The sequence below is a fragment of the Fusarium tjaetaba genome (assembly GCF_013396195.1).
Source record: "Fusarium tjaetaba strain NRRL 66243 chromosome Unknown NRRL66243_c0000021, whole genome shotgun sequence".
NCBI classification, from domain to species: Eukaryota; Fungi; Ascomycota; class Sordariomycetes; order Hypocreales; family Nectriaceae; genus Fusarium; species Fusarium tjaetaba.
In genome coordinates this window covers 273,040-297,744 of record NW_023501217.1, presented here as the reverse complement: position 1 = coordinate 297,744, position 24,705 = coordinate 273,040, and the positions used below count along the sequence as shown (strand labels likewise).

Here is a 24,705-nt window from a genome sequence, read left to right as displayed (position 1 = left end):
ACGTCTTACGTCTCTCGTCTCAATAGTACCAATCTTTATATTAGCAGTAATACGATTGCCGTGAATCTTTCACTACAACAACGCCATTAACGGCCCGAAAGGGCATACCAGCTGTTGGTAGAACATCGTGAGAATATCTTGAAGGCGGACTATGGAACTTGGCGGCGCTGTTTGCCAATTCATTCTCACCACCCAGTTCGTATCCTCTGCAATTAAAAGGAGGCTGCAAGGGGCATCGCCGGAACATCCATTCCTCAGTTGCAGAATGATGGTAAGTCATCGGTGTAGTCTCTGACTATCTTGTTGTTTCTAGCAAACTCGAACCGGTCAAGGGGGTACTAGCAGAATGTGAGGGGAATAGTTATGACGATGGATCGACGATGATATCAAAGTCCCGATGGGAGCCACGCTAACAAGAGCGGAAACAAAAATCCCGGTGTTGATATGCAAGGGCTTAGACAGCCTTTTACCCCAGATCCGTAAGCGTACTTCAGTCTATTGGGGAGTTAGGGCTGAAGTGGATCGACGTTCGGGCTTTATTGTGTGGGGTATTCCAGTGGTTCCTCTTGCTTAAGAAAGGTCTTACCAGTGACTTAAGCCGTGTTTCATTTAATGTGCCGTGTTTCTTATGAGCCGTGTTTCTCATGTGCCGTGTCTGAGGCAGAAAAAGGACCGAATTTCCAAATGGGGAACATGGCAAAGTGAACTCCTCGTGCTGATTATCCCTTGCAGTCGGTTCTGTGCCAGGAACTTGGTAGACCTGTTTTAGTCTGATACGGCAGCCAATCACATGAGGCAAGACTGCAGGATATTGGATCTTGGTACTGTACTGACCTAGGTACGCGAATAAGTTGCCCAGCGGAATAACGAAAACACAGGACCTCGATCCTAAGTAACACGAAGACCTAGATAAAATAGGCTAAGCTTATGATAAGTTTTAATGAGTTTATTTTAACACCTCCTATCAAAGTTCGCCCGTAGAGGGTAGCTCAACAGCCAAGAGATTGTTGGTTCATCCAACCTCTTTCATACCACTATGCGATGCTTCGTGTTCACGCCGGATCTAAGGGAGGGAGCCAGGTAGTCTGGATATCAAAACAAGCAAATGATCCAAGAACTACTAGCTTACTTTTCCTGAGAATCTGTCTCAGCGACATATGCGTAGCAGGACAATGCCGATCCCGAAGAGAATGACAAACTATTCCGGGCATCAAAGAAATGAGGGAGATTGCACTAACGCGTTCCTGCGCAGCAGACTCCCTTGACCTAAAATCGACTGTAATCCAGATATAAAGACTACAATGTAACCCCCCGAACCAAAATCTTCTCTCATCAGCATCTCTCCGCCTTCGTTCAATTTTCATTTACTACTTCCCATCCCATCACCCCACAAACCCACAAAGCCCTTCTTTAGTATCTTCTGTCTTCGACAACCCCAACCCTTCAAGATGCAGTACATGACCATCGTCGCTTTCCTCGCCGCCACCGTGGCCGCTGGTCCTCAGATCAGGGCGTACCCTTCCATTGATCAGATAACTGTCGCCCAGGCCAACAATGCTTGCGGAAACAACATGCAGGTCACTTGCTGCAACAAGGTCACCAACACTCCTGCCGGCAACGCTGTTGGCAACGGTGCTGGTATCCTTAATAACCTGAGCCTGTTTGATCAGTGCTCCAAGCTTGATGTTAATGTTCTGGCTATTGCTAATGGCCTCCTTAACAAGGAATGCCAGGCAAACGCCGCCTGTTGTCAGAACAGCGGCGGCAGCGTAAGTGTTCTCTGATCTCCCTGTGAAAAGCTTCTTCTAACATCATGAATTTAGGCCACCGGTGGTCTCGTCAACGTCGCCCTTCCTTGCATTGCTCTCAGCAGCCTTATCTAAGAGCTTCTGACCATTATTCATGGCCCAGAGTTTGGAGTCCTTCGGTATCTTTACCATGATCTTTACATCGGGTTACAATCATGCCAGTTTGGCGACTCACAGTCTTTACCTTCGTGTTCTCGGGCGACCGTCAAGTTCAATTGCCTGAATTTTGTATTTATCATTGCTTTGTGGGGTAATTGGGGATGAGAAAATGTGCTGTTGATGGTATGCATCTTACGACAGGCCTCATAGGTCTGCCAGGTGTAATTTAATCATCGGCAAGGGCCATAATTTAGAATTAGCACTCAATCATATCATTTCGCGGCATTCAAACATCATTGTCACATGTGAATACCCGGTTTCTTCATTTGTCACGGTCAAGCACTCCTACCAGCAATATTGATCTTATTACAGCCAATCCCACCCTCCTCGTGTTCTTCTATGCAATTCATAGCATCATGAAGCAGAAAGAGTTAGGTTGATATCAAGATGCTGCGGATGTCTCCCCTGGGACGCCCTGAGTAACAACTTCGCTACAAGGTCTCTACTCATTTCCGCTCTTAGCCACGGATCTCAATCGTAAATAACACATCTAACTCATGACTGGAATACTACACCAAACTTTGATATCATGCATCTATTTATAAGAGATTAATACCTTCAACTAAGTTTGTCGGTATGTCCTGCCTATGACTAATACTGTTGGGCATAGTTAAGCAGTTCGCTCCCAAGCACAAAGAGGACAGGCTCCGAAACTCTGTGTACATCTGCAGAAGACATATTGACATTCCACCTCAGGTCGTACAGCATCTCAATTTCCATCGCGTTGACGTTCTCCAAGGTGAAATAGTGAATACCACTCTTCTTCAGAAACCTCACCCATCGAGCATTAGGCGGAGGATCATCGTACAGATGCTTGACGGCTATGATCATAGATGCCAGGACTAAGCAATATGGAGCACTGGGGTCGGGTCCAGATGCTCCAGGATGTCGAAGACGCCAACGACCAAGATATATCGCAGACGCAATCATAACGGCTCTAGGTAACTTGAATGTTATCACGAGAGTGCGGACAAAGGACGACAAGCAGGGCAGAGTGTCTGTTGCCGGACCTTTTGCAATGAAGCTACATGTATTTGCGGAGTATTCTGGTCTTTGGTGCAAATAAGGCACTGCGTCAGCCGCTATGGTGGTGATGTAGTTCATGAAATAAAGGTCGACGAAGGCATCTGTTAATGGCCGGCCCACACTCCGAGATTCTGAAACTGTTGAGTAGGACGACATGTCTGCCATGGCCATGTATGGCTAAGACACCGAATTATTAGTGACGAATATTTGAGTAAGTGCGTGTATAAATGATGGGACGTGAGTGTTGGGACCAGGGGGTTGAACAGATTGCCAGGCTTGAGTCAAGACGTTGGCTTGGTCCAGAATGAGTTTTAGATCTCCACTTACAATTATGTTGCAAAGGGCTAATCACCTTTGGGCAAGGGAACGGCTTGCAAAGATGAATTTGAGACGAGTTTACAGCGCCACGGGTACAATTTGACAAAGGCGAGACTATTTGTATTGTCAAAGTTTAAAGTGGCTGTTATTATGATCATTATGATGACGCAGGCTCCAGTAACAAGTCCAAAGGCTACTGTATTATAATTTAAAAAGTCTCTCAAATTCTCAATGGCATTGTGTTCAAGGCAAATTCTTCAGGTTGGCAAGGGAATATCTGTTCCCAGCCATATAGGTAGCCCCATGATGACTCTCGATGAGCAGCATTTAATCTCTGTACCACATTGGATGCAGGGACCGATTGACTGGAATGATCAGATATAATATAGATACAATTCTTAGCTTGATTACTTTGCACGCTTGCTAGAACGGGCAAGCGGCTGCTGTCTGCCGAGGAGAGGGAGAATCTGCCGTGTCTGACATAAACCAGGAACTTGTACACAATAAGGTAGTTAGAACAACTCTAATAAGGGTGCCTGAGACGCTTTGAAACGTTTGCGCGGCACTCCCTTTAGATCGGTCCGACTGTCTGCCGTGTTTCTCAACGTCACTGATCTCCATGTAAGTCACTGTTTCTGAACGAGTTCCTCACTCTCAAGCTTTATTATGCTGCATCTTTATTATTTTTTAAAATTTGGAATGTCAATAGTCTCTTGAATAACTCGGTAAGTGCAATTTACTTTAATTAACAACAATCCCTACTTGCTACCAAGTAAATGAATTCCTCCCTTGATTTGCCGTATGTGGTCTGCGAAATGTGCTGCTAGTTACGCAGTACTGACGATCTTCCATTGTAAAATCCCCCCTTTGACTGTGATAGTATATTGGCAATGCAAACTTGCATAACATGTTGTAGTTCACATTCCCCCTCCCCCTCAGTTCTTTCAATATTTACTTTTGACAGAGATGAGAGGATCAGCGCTTGGGATCATCATGTATAATATTTCATTCCACTAGACTTGCAAAGGGCCCCTGTCCTACTCGCTCAGTCTTTGCGTACCTGGAGCTGAATGCTCCGCCGTATTGTCTAGATATAAAAACTGGAAGACTTACCAGCCAGTCTTGAGTATTCTCTATCATCTTCAAACACACTCCTTTTCCACTCATTACAACGCAATCTTGCAATTACTTCAAAATGCAGTCATTCCTTACTCTTGCATTGCTTTTCGGCAGCACTTTGGCTGCTCCCTTGAACGCTGAGCAGAATGAAGTAGCTCGTTCCGTTGAAGGCGCCGTTGGCCTGGAGAAACGTCAGACCCTTCCCCGATCCGTAATCCAGATCATTGACTTGGGCAACGGTGAAGACTCTGAGGCTTCTACCACCGATGCTTTCGTCGAAACCACTGCTACCAGCACCACGGCCTTCGGAGTCCCGACTGTCGACCCTTTCGGTTCCACGGACGGAAGTCAACAGCCAGATCCCGCCGGCCCCATTAGTGGTCTGGACAAGAGACAACTCGATGCCCTGACTGGACTTCTGGGAGGATTGAAACCCGTACCCATGAACAAAAGACAGCTCGATGCTCTGACGGGCCTTCTTGGAGGACTCAGGTCCGATCGCCTGAACAAGCGACAACTTGATGCCGTCACCGGTCTTCTTGGTCCACTCCTCGGCGGGTTAGGGGGCCTTGGGGGTGCACCACCTGCCGTGCCTCCACCTGTACCCGTTCCAGGAGTTACCACTACCGCTGATGCTACTACCACCGCTACTGGGGTCATTTCCACTGCTAGCGATGCTGTTCCTACCAACCTCGAGGAGTTCCCCACCTTTGGTCCTGAATGAGGAGAACGGGAGAGGAGGACGATGCATTTGTGCAGCAGTCCTAGTCACAAGCTTGTCGCGGCATATCATACACTGCCATGCTTGAGACTTATCTAGCTGTTGTACTTTTCGTGTAGGGAGTTTTCATGGTGTTGAGATCTTGTTTCGGTGGTGGGAGGAAGAAAGGCAATTGTGCCCGTCGGACGAGAGATGTGTTATTCAGTTGGGTTTGTCAGTGAATATAGTAGCATTCAAACTGTCAAATATAAATCTAAGTTGGAAACTCGATATTTTGTTCCCAAACAAACACGTATGCATCGTCAAGGGTTTCTATAGCTGCGACTTCACCATGCAGTGATTTATGGTTTCCCCATTTCACAGCACTGCCTGACAATATTGCCAAACGAATCTTTCCTTCATGTTCAGACTAACATACTTGCTACTGAATTAAATCCCCTAAAACTTCCTGCGCCCTTTCAAACATAATAAATATGTAAGTGTCCATCTGATTTGTTTTAAATTCATATTATCACGATAGTTTGAGGTCTAGGGTACCACGTGACTGTGCCGAGCCTCGGATCCACATGAGCTCACGTTGATGGGCGGCGATAGTTAGCCAAACACCAATGAGAGATATCCCTTTTCAACAGGGAGATCTATACCGCATCTAACGCTCTACACCGAACAACGAGAATGCCGTCGATGGCCCGTTGAGTTGATCTCAATGGCGTCGCAATCGGCTATCGCAGATCCCCGCAACAATGTATAACCGCGACTCAAGGATAATGCGCAAGCTCCTCGGCAAGGCTGCCACCGAGACCCCCGCAGGCGATTCAGCCAATCTCTCGATAACAAGCGCGCCCGCTTCTACAATCTCAGCCTCGTTTCGACCGTCAAAGTCGCAAGATGCCGTGTATAGAGCCGGTGTTCCAATACTTGCCCTCGATGTTTCCCCCGATCGAAGAGCCGCCGTCCTGGCAGGTGGACATATCCTGAAGACAGTGGTCCTCGATGACCCCCACAACTTCAACTTCAACTTTCGCGAGGGCGTGGACTTGAGGGCTGCGATTACTGCCCAGCCCGCTGGACTGAAGGGTAACCAGGCAGCGGATCAGCTCAGCATTCGAGATGTCAAATGGCATGGTGGTTCAACAATCTTCACGGCTTGCGCGAATGGCAAGATCTTCGCATACGATGTCGCACGAGTCGGATCTGGCGCGGCCGAGCCATTGGAATACATGCAGATGCAGGAAGATTCGCGCCAGGTTAATACCCTCGATGTCAATCCACATCTCAAGAGCTGGCTTCTTTCAGGCAGCCAAGATGGCATGGCGCGCGTTTTCGATACTGCGGCACCTCTCCAAGGACGATCGGGCGGCATCACCTTTCGGCAACGATTCGCGCCGTTAAAATGTATCGACTCGGTCCGGCAAGTCAAATGGTCTCCAAAGGTTGGACACGAGATGGCATGCTGTACTGAGGGCGGAGTGGTGCTCAAGTGGGATGTGCGCCAACCAGCAAGACCTTTGCTGAGGATCAATGCACACGAAAAGGCCTGCGCCTCTATCGCATGGCATCCAGACGGAAACCACCTTATCAGTGCTGGTCGAGATACGAAACTCCATGTGTGGGATCTTTCGAGCTCAGCCGATAAACGACAGAAGCCGAAATGGTCTGTGACAACACCTGCGCCTATCTGGACTATCGCATGGCGACCTGGCCTGTGGTCTGCCACAGCGCAAAACAAACGCGTAGCTCAAATAGCAGTGTCCTACGATGATAGCAGCTCTCGTCGGTATGGTACTTCGGCAGTACACATCTGGGACCTGGCTCGGCCGACCATGGCATATAAGGAAATCGAGAGATTCGACGCTTCACCGGCTACTCTGCTCTGGCAAGACCAGGACATGCTTTGGACAGTTGGCCAAGACGGACTGTTTGCGCAAAACGATGTCGCATATGCGCCCAAAGTCATTGATCGTCAGTCTACCTCATCTATGGCATTTTCACCCAAAGGTGATGTTATGATGTTCCTTGACGAACGGTCTCATCAAAGCAGTCGACCTCGTCCTCCTGTCACACACCACGCCGAGATAGTGCCTCGTGGCCCCTACGGATCGAGCCCCAATGCCCCCATGCTGAGTATCAGCCGTAGCGACTCGGAGGAGGATGTCGTTGGCAGTTTTCTTGGTCCCCGACGACGAATAAGTCGAAGGAAAGCCGGACGATCCACCAATTTGAGCACGACGCCACCTTCTGGATCTGGCCTTGATGATAAGCCGTTCCTGGCACTTGACCAAGCCATCAATGTTACAGGTGTCTTCAAAACGCAGCAAACGATGGCTTTCGGTCGACTGCCTGCTGTAAAGACAACACAAATCTACCAATATCTCTCAGGATTATACCTCGAGACGCTCCACCAGGAGCTCCCATACGTTAAAGATGGCAAGCCGCTTAATGAACGAGTCGGTGTTATCCTAGAACATTACGCCCGCGCAGCCGAAAGCGTTTCGTACTTCCGATTAGCACAGACTTGGCGCGTTCTTGCCTACACGGTCGGCCTACTCCTCGATCGTCGTGCTCAATACCACCTCGACCTCCGACTCGGACGTTTCCAGAAGGTGAAGATAGAAGAGAGAAAGGGAAGTGGAATGCTGAAGCCCATTGACTTTTATACTGCTAGTCGAACCCCCGGCGACGAAACGCCCAGACGTCCTTCTGGAAAGTCTGGGCTCGGCAGCCGCTCTCTGAGCACTCGATCCCTCCTCGCGATGGGATTCGAGAGCACGTCCAACGTCCCAACTCCGCTCGCGCGACCGGCTGACGCTCCAGAAAATTCGAAAGAGCATGCACAACAGGTCGGCAAGAGACTTGCAGCCGTCACGGAGCCTGATGAACTTCGTCTTGGGCCTGGCATAAATGACAGGTTCGAAGACACCCCCCGAAAGCGGCTCGACTCGGTTCCCGTCTCTGATGTCAGCCATGAAAGCGAGAGCTCACAGATATCTAGCACTGAAGGATACGACTTTTACGACGCCGAGGTCTTGCTCAAGGCCCTTGATGTGCCCCCGCCTAAGAAGAAGGAGCCTCTATCGTTGGACTCTACGATTCCAGAGGTTCAGAGGGTGACGCGCCATGATTCGGACGAGAGCTTTGCTCAGATGTTTTCGACGTCTGATGCGACCAAGAAACCTTCGGCTTCGACGCCGAGAGGCACCGGACCTTGGCGATCGAGCCTTGCGAGACATGCCTCGGACATGGAGAAGGATAACGAGTACCCGAGTCACATTCGCGGCGAAGAGGTTCATGCCGATACGCCCACGGATTCACCCAAGTCACGCTCACATAGTAAGAAGCCGCCGACCGACTCGCCGGAGGATCTTTTCTTAATCTCTCAAACCACAATGGGAACCGATGATTCTTTCCCATCGCAAACGTCAGAGCCCCTACAATCTGAACCGTCGCCCCCAAAGATTGTGGCGGAGTCCCTTCCAGCGAAGCAAGACTCCCCACAGTCACAAGTACTTGTTCCAGCAAGTCATCCCAATCGATCCGACAGTCCTGCCAAGGACCTATTTCCTGCGCAGAAAGATCTACGACCTCACATCGTGGAGACAGACTTTCTCCCATGGGACGATGACCCTTTATATCCCTTCCCGACTACTGTGTCTGGCAATAGCCCAATTGTCTCACCGCTTGATCCCTACACCTCCATCACAGAGGCCTTGCACTACGAGTCGCGAACTTCTGCTGTTAATGCTTCGGCCATCGTTCTCCTTCTGAAGCCTCTAGTACCCGACTTTGTGATAGACTATCATCAGGCCAACGCAGTCCTGCGACAGCACCACTCGAGACTGATGCAAATGGGCCTCTTCATTGAGGCGTCGCTTCTACGGAACTTGTGCATCAAAGGCTGGCCAGAAGGGTTGCCCCAGTGGGGCGAGAATTATACAGCAATCTTCACACCAGCGCAGCAGAATGGAAAGGTTAGCTTCCTTTGCTCTGCGTGCAAGAAGCCCAGGGAGCTTGATCCCAAAAATGGCCCAGAAGCTATCTGGATTTGTGAGCGATGCCGCACCACCATGGCGCCATGCGCTGTCTGTGGCCACAGAGAACCAACACATGCTGAATTCGCGCCCGTGGAGCTACCAACTGCCTTGGGCTCCCCAGACTCGTGGCTCTCCCAATGGTGGTACTGTCCGGGCTGTGCACACGGCGGCCATGCTTCCTGTCTCACAGCATGGCACGCTGTTCTCGATCAGCCAGACTCTAGCGGCTCAACTACCTTCAGCGATGGCTGCTGTCCCCTCGATGGCTGTGGACATGCCTGTCTACCTGGTCGATATCGCGGCGAAACCAGCACAGCGCGGTCTGATGAGATTGGTCGCGCGACCGTAGAGAAGACGAGGGCACGAGATGAGCATGGAGCAAGCAGCAGTAGGCGATCAAGCCCTCGTGCAGGTATAGATCGATCTGTCAAGAGCGATGGCAATGACATACCGCAGAGCAGAGCGGTAGGCATGGCGAGGGATGCGCTGAATAAGGGCAGTGGAGGGATCCTCAGCTCGAGCCCTGGAAGGGCTGTTGTTACGGGGGAGAGGGAGAGGAGGAAGAGTGTCAAGTTTGCGAGCACTGATTGATAGAGATGCGGTGGACAGTCTTGTGCCTTGTGTTATTACTATTGGCATGGCGTTTGGAAGTGGAGTTAACTGCTGGGGAGATCGTGGCGTTCTAGCCACAAGATGGTTGTTGGAGATGTGCATAGTTGAGCGATGAAAGGAACCACTGAGGCGGAACATTTAACTGCATAGTTTAGCAACTAAGTTCTCATCATAAAATATCGTTTTAGGCAGCAGTGAAGGCATTAAAGTTTACCGTCTGTACATGATGCGATGTGTTTGACTTTGTCTTAGGGCTTGTTCTCTTAACCCTCAACTTTATGCATCTTCATTTAGACTCATACGGGATTGTGTTCCCATTAACCTTCGCAGCGACTCATCTCCATCATCCCCCAGATAATCTCATTTCTCTTCTCAACTGTCTACACCCTCAAGTATCGTGGAGACCATGGATATCTCTGGCTCAGAGTCACTTACATACCACATGAGCACAGGTACGTATTACCTTAACCTTCTATTTTATTTCACCACACTAAACATGCTCCAGCGCTTCTCGATACCCGTCCCATCATTATATCCGGCCCCTCTGGTGTTGGCAAGGGTACATTAATCCAGAGACTGAAGGACAATCACCCAACCATCTTCTCCTCCGCTGTCTCACACACAACACGCCGGCCGCGACCAGGAGAGGTTGAGGGAGTTTCCTACTTCTTCTGCTCCGCGCCAGAGTTTCACAGCATGAAAATGCGGAAGGAGTTCGTCGAGCACACTTATTTCAGCGGCAACTTCTATGGCACAAGCAGGAAAGCCATGGCTGAGGTGATGAAGGAGGGTCTGGCTCCCATCTTGGATATCAAGATGGAGGGCGTAAAGAAGATACAGTCTTCAGATTTGGTTGCTCGCTATGTCTTCCTCAAGCCCCCGAGTCTAGAAATACTCGAAGCCAGACTCCGCGCCCGTCGAACAGAAGATGAGGCGAGTATCTCTCAGCGTGTGGCACAAGCCAAGCTAGAGCTTGAGTTTGCGGAGACTGGAGTGCACGATATCATCATCGTCAACGACGATCTTGATGAAGCGTATCAGCAGCTGGAGGACTTTGTCTTTCCGCGTCGAATCTTTAGTTAGGTGGCTCCACCGAATACATACTAGGTTCTCTCTGCCGGAATAATCTCACAGTCACAAGTCTCAACTGCAAATAACACTTCTAGCCCACAACTTAGACATCGATACCACGATGACTGACCAATGGCTACAGCATAAAGCTAATATGATAAGAACTTAAATGATGACTCCTTGGCCGGCCTTGGCACCAAATACATACAACATTGGTGTCTATACACATATACACTGAAAGGTTGAATATCAGCCCTGTGACGAGATGAACTTTTATCCGTGCCTAAAGAGTTTTCTCAAGTTATGCTTTGGCCTCGTGCCTGATCCATCTGCCCATCCAACGTCGATTGATCTCCTTAGCCTCTTCCACCATCCCCAGCTCTAGCAGTAACTGGATAGTACCTCTAGCAGCGGAGTATATAGCAGAGCTAATCCAAGCCTGGGTAGGGGCCGTGTGCTCTCCAATAAAGATAGTGTTATGTTCCGTCTGATGATACGCCGGGATGTACAGATTGTGCTGCTCAACATCAGGACGGCACCACGAAGTCGCAGTATGTTCATCTTGTAACCAGCATAGCCTCTCATAATCACCCGTGTATAGCTCTCGCGCTTGCTCCCCATGAAGACTGACGATTGCATCGAGAACTGCCTGGACGTGCTCTTCATCAGAGAAGCTGGCGTAGCGATCACTCCAGTCTCCACCACGATAGTGTGTAATCAGCCCAGGCCGAGACTCGTTCAATCCATAGACGGGATAGTATAATGCGCCGATGGGTCTACTCTCGGGGATAGAGTAACCACCAAATATGGGGCGGTCGCCTTTCTCCCAGAAGCGTTCGGAGAAGAGGAGGGAGACTTTGCAGGCGGATTTGAAGCGTAGGCCTGCTTCGCTGATTGCGCGGCCGAGGACGGATGAGAACGAGGGGAGGTCCATGAAGCGGGTCATTGTGAAGGGAACTGCCATGATGGTGTAGTCGTAGTCTTTCGACTCGAACGTCCGGTTCTTGACGCTGGGGTACCATGAGAGTCTTGTTCGAGTTTGGCCATCTTTGCTCTTGACTGGCTCGAGCTTTCTGATCTTGCGATTGCGAACCAGACGATCAGAAACGTGAGGGATGAAAGCATCAGTAAGCCGATTGAAGCCTCCGTCGACGCACTTCCACTCCGTCTCGCCTAGTGAGTCTTTCGTCCCGTCTAATGCGAGATTTGAGTTATGCACCATTTCATCCCAGAAGACATCATAATCCGTCGCAGTCCATATCGCATCGGTGACGTTTTCACTGGCATGGAAGGCTTCCCTCATCATGCACTGCTCACTCCAGTCATCGTAGCCCTGGCTCATGACGAATTTGTGAGACCGCCAGACATCTGCTTGAATGGCTTTGAGCGTAGTTTCGTTCTTGAGGATCTCATTCATGCGGTGCTTGGTTTCGTTATACTCGGCTGATACCATAGCTGGCGGTTTAGCTAGGCTTGAGTTTGCGAGAATGTCTGCTCTTGTCGGGATGCTGCCATCAGGATGGCGGCCAGTTCCCCAAGCAATAAGCTCATTGGGATGATGTTGAATCCAAGGGATAAAGTCGACTTTCCACTTTGAGTCATTCCCATTCATGGAATTGAGAGTCTCAGCCAATTGGAAAGTCAGGCGATGCTCCGTATACTCATGCGTAGAGTTGTCACTCTTATAGGTAACGGTATACGGCAATCTCATCGGGCCCATCTCCGCAAACTCCTGTGTACCACCGACAAACTTGGTTCTGAAGCGTCCGCCGACTCTATCGCTAGCTTCGATGATCTCCCAGTTATGAAGGCCTATGCTGTCTAGCATGAGAGCGGTGGTGAGCCCGGAAACACCACCTCCGACAATGGCGATGGAGGCATTGGGGGCTTTGGAGACTGAGGTACAATTGAGATTCGCGACGTCGTCGAACCAAGCTCCGACTGACTCAAAGTTCTGCATCTGAGGCCTTTCAGTGCAGGAATTGTCTTGCTGAGCCTTCGGTGGCAGATTGCTGCCATGTGCGGTGCTCAAGAAGAGCAGAAGGAGTGCTGAGGCACCCAAGCGCTCATCAGAGAAATTGACCATTGTAATTTCTCAGTAGGCCTGATATTATAGAGAAGAGGGTTGAGAAACAGCAGTGAGGTCTGAGTGAGTTGAGACGCCCATTGCGCTATAAGTACTTCCACCTTGAGCCATACTTCTCAATCAAGAACTGCGAAGTTGCGACAATTCATGTCCACCTTGATGGCATTTACTCTGTCATTTGATTGCAATTAATTTGTTCGCTGCATTTGAGTCGACCATGAGGTTCCATGGAATATGCACGGCAGTTGCATAAGTGAAAAGGCGATGGGACCTGATCTGCATGAAAGACCCTGATGGCTTGGCGCCAACCCCATCGAGGGCATCAACGCCGGGCCGCAGGACCTTGTTCAAGGCAGTGATCACCTAAATATCGAAGATAATAGCGGCGATTTACGAATAGAATAACACTTACCAATGTTGCAGTGCAGTAAAGTCGCGTTGTCATTGCAGATAGTGGAGCTGTCTCTCCGGGTTCACGTAAGAAGTAGCCGATCGCAAGACTTCACTCAAAAGCCATGGAAACATTTGACAGGCGTAGGATATATCAGGATGATTGATGACAGTAAAGACATACTTAGGATGGTCTACGATAAACCTGATAGACTCTCTGATGAGAAAGGTTTAGACTGGTCACAGAAGATGAACGCGATTGTGGTGAATGACCAAGTTAAATGTCTATGTATGTATATATAAAGAAACTATTCAATCTAAGATAACCATAAAAGAAACTCTAATTCAACGTGCATCTCTACCGATCAACCCTGCACTCTAGGTCCCCAAAGCTTCAGCCTCTCCGCCTCAAACCCAGCCTTATCCTCCGCCGTGGTCTTCAAGAACCCAATCTCCTTCCAGATATGGATATACTTCCTCACCACAGTCTCAGAAACAGGTCCAACCGCCGATAAAGACTTGGAGTGCTCAAGCGAATGCTTCACATCGAGAACAAGACCACCACAAGCCATGCGCAGGTATGTATCTTCGAGGAAGTCTGCGAGCAGAGCAGCCGGGTTATCCTGCTGAGGAGCTTTGCGCACCATGTCGAGCCACTGCTTGAACGGGACTTTGTTGGGAATGCGAAGGGCGTCGGAGAGGATGTTGTTGACGTCGCGCCATTGTTGGCCGATGGGGTTGTCGATGTGATAGATTGGGTATGGGGTGCGGTCGGAGAGGACGAGATCTGTTAGAGTGTCGGCGATGTCGTTGACGGGAGTCCAGTTGAGATTGCCATCGACGTCGGGAAGAGCGTTCAGAGTCTGGGAGGACTTGATGAGGAAGCCAAAGTGCTCCATGGGGTTCCAGTAGCCACTCGTCTTGGACCCAGCGATCTGACCAAGACGTACGACCATGGGACGGAAACGATCGGTGAACTTGTGGAGAGTCTCATCGAGCATCCTCTCACAACCCCATTTCGCTTCAGCGTACCCGTTACCGAGTAGTGAGTCGATGGTAGTTCTCTCCTCAGGAACGACAATCTTGCCCGTCTGACCAGCAGCAAGGCCCCACTGTCCAACGACACCAATTGACGAAATCATCTGGAAGCTGAACTTGAAGTCTGCAGGACGACCGGAGGCACACTCACGGCCTAGATCAAGAAGATTGCGGAAGACCTGGAACTGCGACTCAAAGCCAGAGAGGGGACGCTTCGCACTCATGGGCCACGCATTGTGGATGATGTGCGTAACAGACTGGATCAAAGACGCGTACTGGCTATCGGTAACTCCAAGCTTTGGCTTCGAGGTATCGGCCTGTAAGATGCGAACCTTGGACTTTAGATGCTCTGGGAAGCGGATGCCCTTATCTCTCATAGCCTTGTACTGGCGGGTCGTCGCGTCTTCCCTGTTGGGGCGGTTGAGACATACGACAGCGCGAACTTCTTCTAGTTGCGCTAGGGCGTAGACGAGATGGCTTCCCAAACCGCCTGATGCGCCTGTGACGAGGACGACGTTTTCGTTCTTGCCGAGAGGAGGACCGTTGGGGTTGGAAGTGGGTGCTTTGAAGCCCGCGGTGTATTTGTTGACAAGCTGAGTGATAGCTTGTTCGCGTTCAGCGAGGTTAGAAGTGTCGCTGTGGGTGATGACTGTTTCTTGCGCGACAGCCTCAGAGACAACAGGTGCAGGAACCGCAGCAGGTTTAGCAGCCGGCGTAGCCAAACCCATCTCTCGCGCCAACATAGCCTTGAGATCACCAACAGTCTGACACTCCATAAACAACTGCTCATGCGCAATATCCAGACCAAACGTATCCTGGAACCGACTCGCAATAACAAGCGACAAGAGTGAATCAACACCACAATCCGCAAAGTTCGTCTCATCATCTAAATCAGATCTCGCAACACCACTCTCCTCAGAGATGATCTCAAGAGCGCGCTCAAACTCAACTTCAGCTGATTCCGCAAACTCCTCTTGAAGCTCTGGGGTAGCGCTTCCAGTGGTAGTCATGTCACGGCCTGAGTCGCTAGCTGCAGAGGATGAACTTCCAGAGACATCGTCGTCTGCGCCGAGGAAGGTTCGTAGATCTTTGACGGTGGGATGTTCGAAGAAGAGAGCGTTGAAGTCAAGATCGATGTCGAGTTCTTCTTGGAAGCGAGCGGAGATGGTGAGACCGAGGAGGGAGTCGATGCCGACGTCTGAGAAGGTTGTGCCGTCGGTGAAGTCGGAGACGTCGATGCCACTCTCCTCTGAGATAATGCGGATTGCGGTAGAGAACTTTGGTGGCTCTACCTTGGCAGCTGGTTTGTTCTGTGCTGGCTTGGGGGTAGACTCTTTTGGTTGCGAGGGAGTGTTTCGGGGCTTCTCTTGCGTCTGGCGCTGAGGCTGGCCCTTCTTCCCGCTCTCAATTGAGAGAATAACCTTGAGGACTCTTCGCGGAACACCTTGGATCGCGATCTGACCAAAGAAAGCAACAACCCTATCCTGATCAAAGATTGTCACATCACCATACCAGAGCTTATCCTCTCCAGCATGCATCTGAGTATAAGTAGTATACTCCTTCTCAAAGTCCAGCGGCTCAAACAGCTCCAGCGATCCCCAGCCATGGTTCATGTAGACATCGACATCAATATCAGTGTGATCATTGCAGTTCATAGCAAAACCACAAGACTGAGTAAGAGCGTCGATGACAGCGGGATGAGTGTGGAAGTCACCGTCACGCTTGACGGTGCCGAAGCTGATCTTGCTAGAAGCTTCGAGGGTTTCGCTATTGAGGACGACTTCGTCAATGGCGCGATAGTCGTCGTGGAAGCGGGCGAGGGGACGGATCATGCGGTATGCCATGGGGCGGTTGAAGCGGGCACTTTCGCCGGTGGTGATTTGGTTGCGGAGGTTTTGCATCTTTTGCTTGGTGGTGGGAGCTTCGCTTTGGAGGGCGTCTTGATGGCTTCGGTCTTTGAAGCGGACTACGCAAGCGGAGTGTTCTTGCAGTTTACCTTTGTTCTACTCTAGTGTCAGTATATGCACCCATGTATATTGAAAGAGAAACTTACATCGAAAGACATGAACTTGATCGAGACTGACTGAGATGACCAGTCTGCATCAGCATGGGCCTGAATAGGCTGTCGCGATCCATCACCACGGAGGATCAGGGCCTTGGACACTGTCATGTCCGAGACAACAACCATATCACCTTTCTGTTGTGGCTGATATCTCTCAAGTAAATACTTACCAAGACTCAGCGCCATATCAGCATAGACAGAAGGAGTGCAGAGAGGGATCCCATCGACCTCGTGACCTTGAACGAGCGGGCTCAAATCCTTGCGAGCAATATCGGCCTCAACAACAATATGAGTCTTCTTAGAGTCACCGCTCTCCTCAACAACACTGTGGATAGTAGTACTCTCCAGCTTGGACACGTTGTTGATCACCAAAGGAGGATCACCCTTACGCAGCGACCAGTCGTTGACGTACTGGATCCAGTACTCCTTGAGATCCCAGCTATAAGCGGGAAGATCCACGACAGTTTGTGCGCCAGGGAAGTTGCTCTGGTAATCAGCCCAATTGATGCTTGCTCCAGCGTCGTAGAGACTCTTGAGTGCCGCGGAGAGCATATCCCAGGGTGCTCGGCTCCGCTGGAGTGAAGCGACGCAGGTGATCTGTTGGCCGAGGGTGGGTTTGACCATGCCTGAGACAGCTGGGTGAGGACCAACTTCGAGCACCATTGAGCGATCGCTGAGATAGCCGTCGCGGTAGGCAGTAGTCAGTGAGGTGAGCATGTTGACGGGCTGTCGGGAGTGTCGAGCGAGATATGAGGCATTGAAGGGGTTCTCATTCTCGATGACAGTACCTTCCAAGGGGCACAGAACTGGGATCCTGGGATCGGAGAAGGTCACTTTGCTGGCAAGCTTTTCGATGTCGGAAACTACTGGCTCCAACTGGGACGAGTGGAATGCGTAAGGGACCTTGAGAAGAGTTGTCTTGAAGCTAGCCGCCGTGAGCTGGTCTTTGACCTTGGCGATCTGCTCATTCGGACCAGCAAGAACAGTCTCTATGGGGGAGTTAATACAAGCAGTCTCATACTCTTGCCCCTTCAGAGCACCGGCGATCTCCTCCTGGGATCCCTTCACCACAAGCATGGCGTGTGTACCGCGAGTACACTTCTGTTCCAGAAGCTGAGCTCGACCACCGACAAGGAACAGCGTATCAGTGTCCGACAAAACACCAGCGACGTTAAGAGCAGCATATTCACCAAGACTATGTCCCACAACAGCAGTAGGAGTGATTCCCCAAGTCGCCCAAAGTTTGCTCAGCGTAATCTGGAGACAAACACTAGCAAGCTGGACAAGCGAAGGCGCAAACTTGGCAACATCAGGCTCATCAGATTGAATGAACGGAAGCATCGAAGGAAAACCCAAGTTCTGAGCAATCCGATCGAGTGAAAGAAGTTCATTGCGCACAAACTCATTCTCCTCAAAGAGCTGTTTTCCCATTCCAGGGTACTGAGCTCCTTGACCAGTGAAAGTGAAGACCACCTTTGGTGCAGCCTTGGGTCTCGTGACGCCAGTGTTATTTTGTAGCGCTGTTTCGATCTTGGAGCAGATTTCTTCAGGGGTTGCTCCGGGGATGAGAACGCGGTGCTGATGGTGGATGCGTCGTGCTGTGGTGGTGTAGGAGAGTTCGGCGAGGGAGACGTGTGAGTTTGTGCTGAGGAACTTGAGCATTGAGCGCATGTTTCCTTGGAGGGATACACCGCTCTTTGCAGTGATGGCGATGGGGAATTGGACGCGAGAGTCATTGCTAGCAATGAGTTGTTTTCTCGGTGGTGCGTCCTGGATCAACAGCGCGGAGTTACCTCCCGCAGCACTGAAGTTGTTGACAAAGACACGTCTGGGGTTAGTCTCTGTGCCCTTCTTCCATTCTGTTGGCTCCAGAGCAATGCGGACGTTGCGTTGATCGAGATCAGTGGGGAATCGGTGGTTGATCTTGTTCTTGATGCCGCAGTGTGGAACGATGGTGTCCTTCTTGAGCATTTGAAGAACTTTTATTACACTGCAGACACCAGAGGCAGCTTCACCGTGGCCGATGTTTGCTTTCGCTGAGCCGATGTAGAGCTTTTGGGACTCTGGACGGGCGACTTTGCCTTCTGCTAGGGGAGGTGCGAAAGTCTCGAGGACGCTGGACATTTCGGTGGCATCGCCAGCCTGGGTGCCTCTGCCATTGCGTTAGTAAGAACCATGAGTGGGAAAGGTGCAGACTTACGTTCCGTGCATCTCGACGTAGCTGACAGAGTAAGGATCCACAGCAGCCTCGTTCAAGATCTTGTTAAAGATGACCCGCTGCGCACCAACATGCGGCCGTGTAATCGACTCCGACTCAGCAGAATGATTCGTATACGCACCAAGAACAACACCCAAGATCGGATCGTTCTCCGCAATCGCATCATCAAGCCTCTTGATAATAATCGTCGCCACACCCTCACCGCGACAATACCCATCAGCGCCATCGTCAAAAGTCTTGCAGTTCCCTGTGCGCGAGAGAAAGTGTCCCCTGTCAAGACCAGCGTGGTAATCCGGGTTAGTCAAGACGTTAGTACCGCCGGCGATGGCAGTGTCGACGTCGCCTTGCCAGAGGGCGTTGCAGGCTAGATGGATTCCGGCGAGGGATGATGAACATGCTGTGTCGACGGCGTAGCTGGGACCGCTGAACTTGAAGAAATAGTTGATGCGGCCGGGGATGAAAGCTCTGTTTCCGCCGGGGATGAAGTACGTGTCGATGTTTTGAGCACTGTTCGTTTCCAACCAGTCGTTGCTGGTGACTCCGTAGAAGATACCAACACGATCGGGTCGAGTAGAGGGCGTGGCATCAGGGACGATACCAGCTTGTTCGATGGCTTCGTAAGCTGTCATGAGAGCTAACCTCTGTGCGGGATCAATCTGAGGAGCTTCACGGGGAGAAATGTTAAAGAAGCGAGCGTCGAACTCAGAAGGATCATCTAGCCAGCAACCAAACGGTGTAGCGCTCGTGTTCTTTCTTGCGCCGGTAGGATCGACGTGTGTTTGCTGATCCCAGCGAAGACTTGGAACGGGCTTGTGGACGTCGAGGCCCTTGTAGAGAAGATCCCAGTAGGCTTCGTTGTCCTTCGCACCAGGGAAGCGCCCGGACATGGCGACGATAGCCAGCTTTGGCTTACTCGTGCCAGCGTCAGGAACGCTAGGAACACTGGTTGGTTGGCTGGGCACGGTAGTCTCTGGAACGAGATACCGAAGAGACGTCTTCTTGAGAGCAGTGTAGATCAAATGCTCAGCATTCGAACCAATCGACTGAACACTAAACTGCTGAGACCCAGTAGTCTCAAGAGCAGCTTGGACATCATCAAAGATTGAACTCCAGCGGAGAGGATGAAGAAGAGCTTGCGCGATGGCATCTTCCAAGAGTGTTGCGAAGCTTCGCTCTTCAGGCTTGGATCCTGTGCTGGAGAGAAGAGGGGTCTGTTCGGATGGTGACACGGCCTTGTTGAGCATCAAGCCATCAACGATTCGTCGAGCATCTTTCTGAGAGTACAGATGAGGTGCGTGGTAAGCGCCATAGATGGGAATGGCTTTGGACGTGATGCTCTTGGAAGCAAGCCACTTTGCAAGATCGCTAAGACGCTGAGGGGGACCGCTAACGGTAATGCCATTCGGTGCATAAGCACTGATATAAGGCATGCTAGTCAAGACGCCGCCGTCCTAAAGTATCATATTAGTATCCAATTGCTATCTCAGTGCTTAGTACTTACGTTGGCATCCCAGAACTCCTGGAAGGCCTTCGTTGCCTTTTGACCAGGGACAAGAAGTGCCCAGCTCCTGTTCAAGTCTTGGCCTGGATCGACTCGTCGAGCTGTATCAGTAACGAGAAGACCTGTTCGAAAAGCCGCGACCACGGATGACACAGCCATGGGGATCAGATCTGCTGTGAAGCTACTGCAACTAACAGCCGCAGCTGCAAAAGCGCCGGTACAGAGACCAACGACTCTTGTGCTCTGCGCATCATACGAAGAAATACCCGCTTGACTACTCTTATCAACACTCCCCCAGGCACAACTGAAGAATAAGTGACTTACCTAATGAATGTACCAAGCTGATACAAAGTCGTCATCGCCATATCAAGCGCCACACATCGCGGTCCACTCTGATCCCAGAGAAGGAGATCCTCCTGGCATGTAAACCGCGGAAGATCCTTTCTGATGCTATACGGGATCTTGAAGAGTTCAGCGCGGAGGGCATTGTAGCTCTGATTCAGAAACTCATGGAGGAAGAGATTGTCGCGCTTCTGCAGGAGGTGCTGTAAGTGAGGTTGGACCTCAAAGGTTTGGTCTCCGAAGAGATACAGCTTCATGTGGGATGCCATGACAAAGGTGTTGAATCTTGTAGATGTTGCTGGTTGAAGTCTATGATGTTTTGTCTATGGTTATTTCGCTCTTGGCTTTGATGAGACGATGCCTCTTTTATCTACCTTCCCCTCACTGTCATTCCTTTCGCTGACCTTATCTCGCCGTCATCTTCTATCAGAGATAGAGATCTTCATCTTACTCGGAGTCCGGCATATCATACTCTCAGTCTTCTGAATGCCGTCATCCACGGCCCGACGTCAACAAAGAGGTTCTCATTCCCGACACTGAGCCTCAACATACCCAGATAATGCACGTCTGACCCAAAACAGAAACATCACCGCTAATGTCGTACAGGACATCAGCCATGTTCCTGTATCAAGAGCTTGTAAGACGGCGTCCGAGTCTCGGGAATCAGGTCGGTTCAGCTCGGGAACTCCACGGCGACCAAGGACTTCGGACGCCGCGTGATCTCGTCATCTCTCATAAAGCTTGATCCTATCGCAGTCAATGCTTTTCTCTGTGCTTAACACTATACAGTCAGGATTGAAGTGCAAAGATGGACAAGACGGATAGAGACGCTGTCATTGAGCATGTCACGCAGGTTAAACACCGAGTGCATGATCCGCACAGCTTCCTCACTGAGCTAGTCGCCCAGCAGCAGCAGTATCACTGCATCGCCTGGCTTTGCCACTTCGACATTCTCTCCAAGATCCCCCAGCCTCCAGAGTCCATCGCCTACTCTGATGTCGCCGCCGAGGCTAAAGTCCCGCTGTCAAAGCTGAAGTCTGTGGCGCGCATGGCGATGACTACGGGTTTGCTGTGCGAGACCAAAGATGGCAAGCTTTCTCACAATACCCTTTCTGCGCAGTTCGTTACGAATGTTCATATGAAGGTGCAGCTTCTTCATATCTTCAATCAGACTGTTCCTCTCATGACGGGCTTGATTGAAGCTACGGAGAAATGGGGCGAGACGTCTGCGACTAATGAGACGGCTTATAATATTGTGCACAACACTGAGCTGTCGTTCTTTGAGCATTTGAAGACGAGACCTGATCTCAATGAAGGCTTTCAGGCCTACATGAAGAGTCGCGCTGTGTCACACACTGGCTCTAACGTTGAGCATCTTCTGAACGCCTTTGACTGGAAGGCCTTGGGTCAAGCGCAAGTCGTTGATGTAAGTTCTCATCTCAATGCACTCTTGACTTCTTGCTGATGGTGTCCAGATTGGTGGAAGCAGTGGCTCAACATCAATCATGCTAGCGACGGCATTCCCGTTACTCAACCTCGTCATCGAAGACCTCCCAGAGCCCATTGAAAATGCCAAGACTCGTCTGTCTGATCTAGCACCAGACATCAAGTCTCGTATTGAGATCAAAGCCTACGACTTCTTTACTCCCCAGCCCATCAAGAACGCAGATGTCTACCTCTTGCGCACCATTCTCCACGACTGGCCCGACGCCGATGCCATCAAGATCATCCAAGGCATCGTCGCAGCCATGGGTCCATCCAGTCGCTTGCTGATCATGGACATGGTGTTGCCCAAGCCAGGTTCTGGGTCTGTGACATTTGAAGCGGCGCTCAGACAGAAGGATCTCACCATGATTCAGTGCTTTAATGCGCAGGAGCGGGAGGTTGAGGAGTGGAATGCCCTGCTTACCAAGGCTGATCCGCGATTGAAGATACAGGCGATTGAGAGACCTGCTGGGAGTGAGTTGTCCGTTATTGAGGCTACGCTTGATGAGTCTCCCGAGCAGGCCGCCTGGCTTTAGACAGCTTCATAGATAAGATCTTAATGACATATTCTTTGCCGTAATTTTGCTTCTCTCGATCGTCGCGATACTTGCTGTGCCACTCTAAAAATGAAATGAATGCAAGTCCACTGTGAAAGTCTGTTTAAAAATGATCATCGAGGCCATCGTGGTGTTTCACTCACGTCTTCTCTCCCTTTTGCAGTTGATGCAAGTATCGATGGAGTCGTCAACGTGGAAGAGTGTCTTACAATCGCGCAGTGTTGATGCTCCAGAACATGGTATTCGGATCATAAGGTAACTCGTCAGTCGCGATGTGGTACTGTATAGCATCACCACCCTCTTAACAGTTACTGTTCGTACGTGAATACACTCAATTGACAATCTTGATCCTATCTACTACCACTCATACACATCTAAGACCAATCCCCATCCTGAAGATCCTCCAACTTCTGTCCCGCCTTGATCTGCTCCTGCACCTCCTTCATAGTCCAATGCCTATACTTATGCCCCTTCGGAAAATTCGTATTCACCAACGGAACCCGTCCCCCGCTGACAACATGCGTCAACCCCTCAGCAAACTTCTCATACACATACGCCTCGGGATCATGCGACCAGACCCATTTCGGATATCGCGATCGAATCAGCGCCGGGTTCTTCATGATCGCATCCCAATCCGTGTGCTGCTTGAGCTGCTGGTTCACGAAGCCCATCTTCTGACCACAACTAACGCGCTGGAAGCGTAGTTTATTGTATACCTTTGTCGCGTTGGCGGCTTGGGATTTCCCTGCGAGTTGGAGGCATGTTGCAAGGGTCACGCCGTCTTCGATGGCCTGGGTTGCGCCGTTGCCGGATGTGGGGAGGAAGGCGTGCGCTGCGTCGCCGAGCTGCACGACGTGGCCGCCGGGAGATGTCCATTGTTCGTGGGGATCGCGGAATTTGAGCTGCCAGTTCACGACGGAGCCTTTGGGGGCGGTGCGGATGAAGGCTGCGATTGCTGGGTGCACGGCGTCGTTCTTTTCCATCTCGGTGATTACTTCTGCTGGGTCGATGTCTGGGATCCAGGACTCGCTGGCAGATTCAGCGTGCTAGAGTTTCTATTAGTGGTTTGTCGGGAATTGGGGAGAGGAGACTTACGGAGTGGATGAAGCTCCAGAAAGCAAGATCGTGAGTCAAGCAGATCATGTTGTGAGAACCGTTTCTGCAGTCGTTAGTATTGCCTCTCTCATCGGCTTCAGACAGCTCACCCAAGCCAGAACTGCCAAATCGGCTTATCGCCAGGCTTAAAGTTCCACATCTCCCTAACCTTGGGATCCTTCAGCGCATGCTCAACAGGATAACCCGCACGATAGATCGCCTTTCCACTCGTCGCCAACTGATCCGGCATGCCAGGAACGACAGTATTGCTCTTGGTCCTCAGCCCATCAGCTGCAACGACGATATCCGCTGTTCTCTTCTCCCCATTCTCGAGAACAACACCCCCAGCACGGCCTTCAACGTCCTCCCAGTACTCAACGACCTTGCATCCCCACTCAACGTGAATGCCCACGCGCTCCGCTTGTTTCAAGAACGCGCGGTACAGTTTAATACGTGAGTGAGCATTGACAGAGGGAAACCCACGACGGCCGGGTAAATGTTCTGGATCATTGAACATGGGCGGTGCAGGGCCCCAGATACGCTCGCCAGTCTGTCTGTAATAAGACATGTCAACGTCGTACTGGTTCTCCTCAATCTCATAGCCCATATCAGGCCAATGGCGCAGAAGTAGAATGGCGCTGGGCTGGATCTGAACATTATCGCCTGTCCAGACTGCACTGGGACTGCGGTCGATAATGCGAACATTGTGTCCTTTCCGCCAGCATTCAAGAGCGCAGGTGATTCCGCCCAGACCGGCGCCTGCGATGAGGACGTTGATTCCGGTGGAGGGGTAGCGAAAGACTTGTAGATCGATTCCTCTCTTGATGGAGTCATCGAGCCTTTCTTGGGAAAAGGTTGGGTATTCTTGATGATCACCGTTGAGAGTGCCGTTGGACTTCTCATCCGGCTTGTCAGCCATGATGGGGTGAGTACCGTTTGTCTGTGTGTTTGTCATGTTTCCCAATTGAACTGAGTTTACAGGGAGAAAATGAAGATAGTTTGTCTAGAAAGACTGCGAGAAGGTGGTCTTCTTTTGAGATTATGTGACGAGTCCTCTATTTGAAGC

At 50.7% G+C, this 24,705-nt stretch overlaps 9 protein-coding genes across 9 annotated transcripts; 5 read left to right on the top strand and 4 right to left on the bottom strand.

Annotated features, from left to right (window-relative positions):
- Positions 1 to 1,448: 1,448 nt before the first annotated feature.
- Positions 1,449 to 1,883, top strand: FTJAE_974 (fungal hydrophobin domain protein; the record flags this gene model as incomplete). The annotated part of the gene is made up of 2 exons (XM_037356691.1): positions 1,449 to 1,769; positions 1,824 to 1,883. The coding sequence occupies 2 exons, from the start codon at positions 1,449 to 1,451 to the stop codon at positions 1,881 to 1,883; spliced, it is 381 nt and encodes a 126-aa protein (XP_037212004.1).
- A 675-nt stretch (positions 1,884 to 2,558) lies between these two features.
- Positions 2,559 to 3,149, bottom strand: FTJAE_973 (PHO85 cyclin-1; the record flags this gene model as incomplete). The annotated part of the gene is made up of 1 exon (XM_037356680.1): positions 2,559 to 3,149. One exon carries the CDS (start codon positions 3,147 to 3,149, stop codon positions 2,559 to 2,561), a length of 591 nt encoding a protein of 196 aa, XP_037212003.1.
- Positions 3,150 to 4,506: 1,357 nt separating this feature from the next.
- FTJAE_972 (uncharacterized protein) lies at positions 4,507 to 5,154 on the top strand (the record flags this gene model as incomplete). Its single annotated transcript, XM_037356669.1, has 1 exon — positions 4,507 to 5,154. One exon carries the CDS (start codon positions 4,507 to 4,509, stop codon positions 5,152 to 5,154), a length of 648 nt encoding a protein of 215 aa, XP_037212002.1.
- Positions 5,155 to 5,894: 740 nt separating this feature from the next.
- On the top strand, positions 5,895 to 9,773 carry FTJAE_971 (uncharacterized protein; the record flags this gene model as incomplete). The annotated part of the gene is made up of 1 exon (XM_037356658.1): positions 5,895 to 9,773. One exon carries the CDS (start codon positions 5,895 to 5,897, stop codon positions 9,771 to 9,773), a length of 3,879 nt encoding a protein of 1,292 aa, XP_037212001.1.
- A 427-nt stretch (positions 9,774 to 10,200) lies between these two features.
- On the top strand, positions 10,201 to 10,877 carry FTJAE_970 (guanylate kinase; the record flags this gene model as incomplete). The annotated part of the gene is made up of 2 exons (XM_037356647.1): positions 10,201 to 10,246; positions 10,300 to 10,877. The coding sequence occupies 2 exons, from the start codon at positions 10,201 to 10,203 to the stop codon at positions 10,875 to 10,877; spliced, it is 624 nt and encodes a 207-aa protein (XP_037212000.1).
- Positions 10,878 to 11,166: 289 nt separating this feature from the next.
- On the bottom strand, positions 11,167 to 12,951 carry FTJAE_969 (amino-acid oxidase; the record flags this gene model as incomplete). The annotated part of the gene is made up of 1 exon (XM_037356635.1): positions 11,167 to 12,951. The coding sequence occupies one exon, from the start codon at positions 12,949 to 12,951 to the stop codon at positions 11,167 to 11,169; it is 1,785 nt and encodes a 594-aa protein (XP_037211999.1).
- Positions 12,952 to 13,706: 755 nt separating this feature from the next.
- On the bottom strand, positions 13,707 to 20,759 carry FTJAE_968 (polyketide synthase; the record flags this gene model as incomplete). The annotated part of the gene is made up of 5 exons (XM_037356624.1): positions 13,707 to 16,382; positions 16,433 to 18,593; positions 18,642 to 20,110; positions 20,161 to 20,341; positions 20,485 to 20,759. The coding sequence occupies 5 exons, from the start codon at positions 20,757 to 20,759 to the stop codon at positions 13,707 to 13,709; spliced, it is 6,762 nt and encodes a 2,253-aa protein (XP_037211998.1).
- Positions 20,760 to 21,310: 551 nt separating this feature from the next.
- FTJAE_967 (sterigmatocystin 8-O-methyltransferase) lies at positions 21,311 to 22,523 on the top strand (the record flags this gene model as incomplete). Its single annotated transcript, XM_037356613.1, has 2 exons — positions 21,311 to 21,928; positions 21,978 to 22,523. The coding sequence occupies 2 exons, from the start codon at positions 21,311 to 21,313 to the stop codon at positions 22,521 to 22,523; spliced, it is 1,164 nt and encodes a 387-aa protein (XP_037211997.1).
- A 395-nt stretch (positions 22,524 to 22,918) lies between these two features.
- Positions 22,919 to 24,594, bottom strand: FTJAE_966 (uncharacterized protein; the record flags this gene model as incomplete). Its single annotated transcript, XM_037356602.1, has 3 exons — positions 22,919 to 23,590; positions 23,640 to 23,703; positions 23,750 to 24,594. 3 exons carry the CDS (start codon positions 24,592 to 24,594, stop codon positions 22,919 to 22,921), a joined length of 1,581 nt encoding a protein of 526 aa, XP_037211996.1.
- Positions 24,595 to 24,705: the final 111 nt, after the last annotated feature.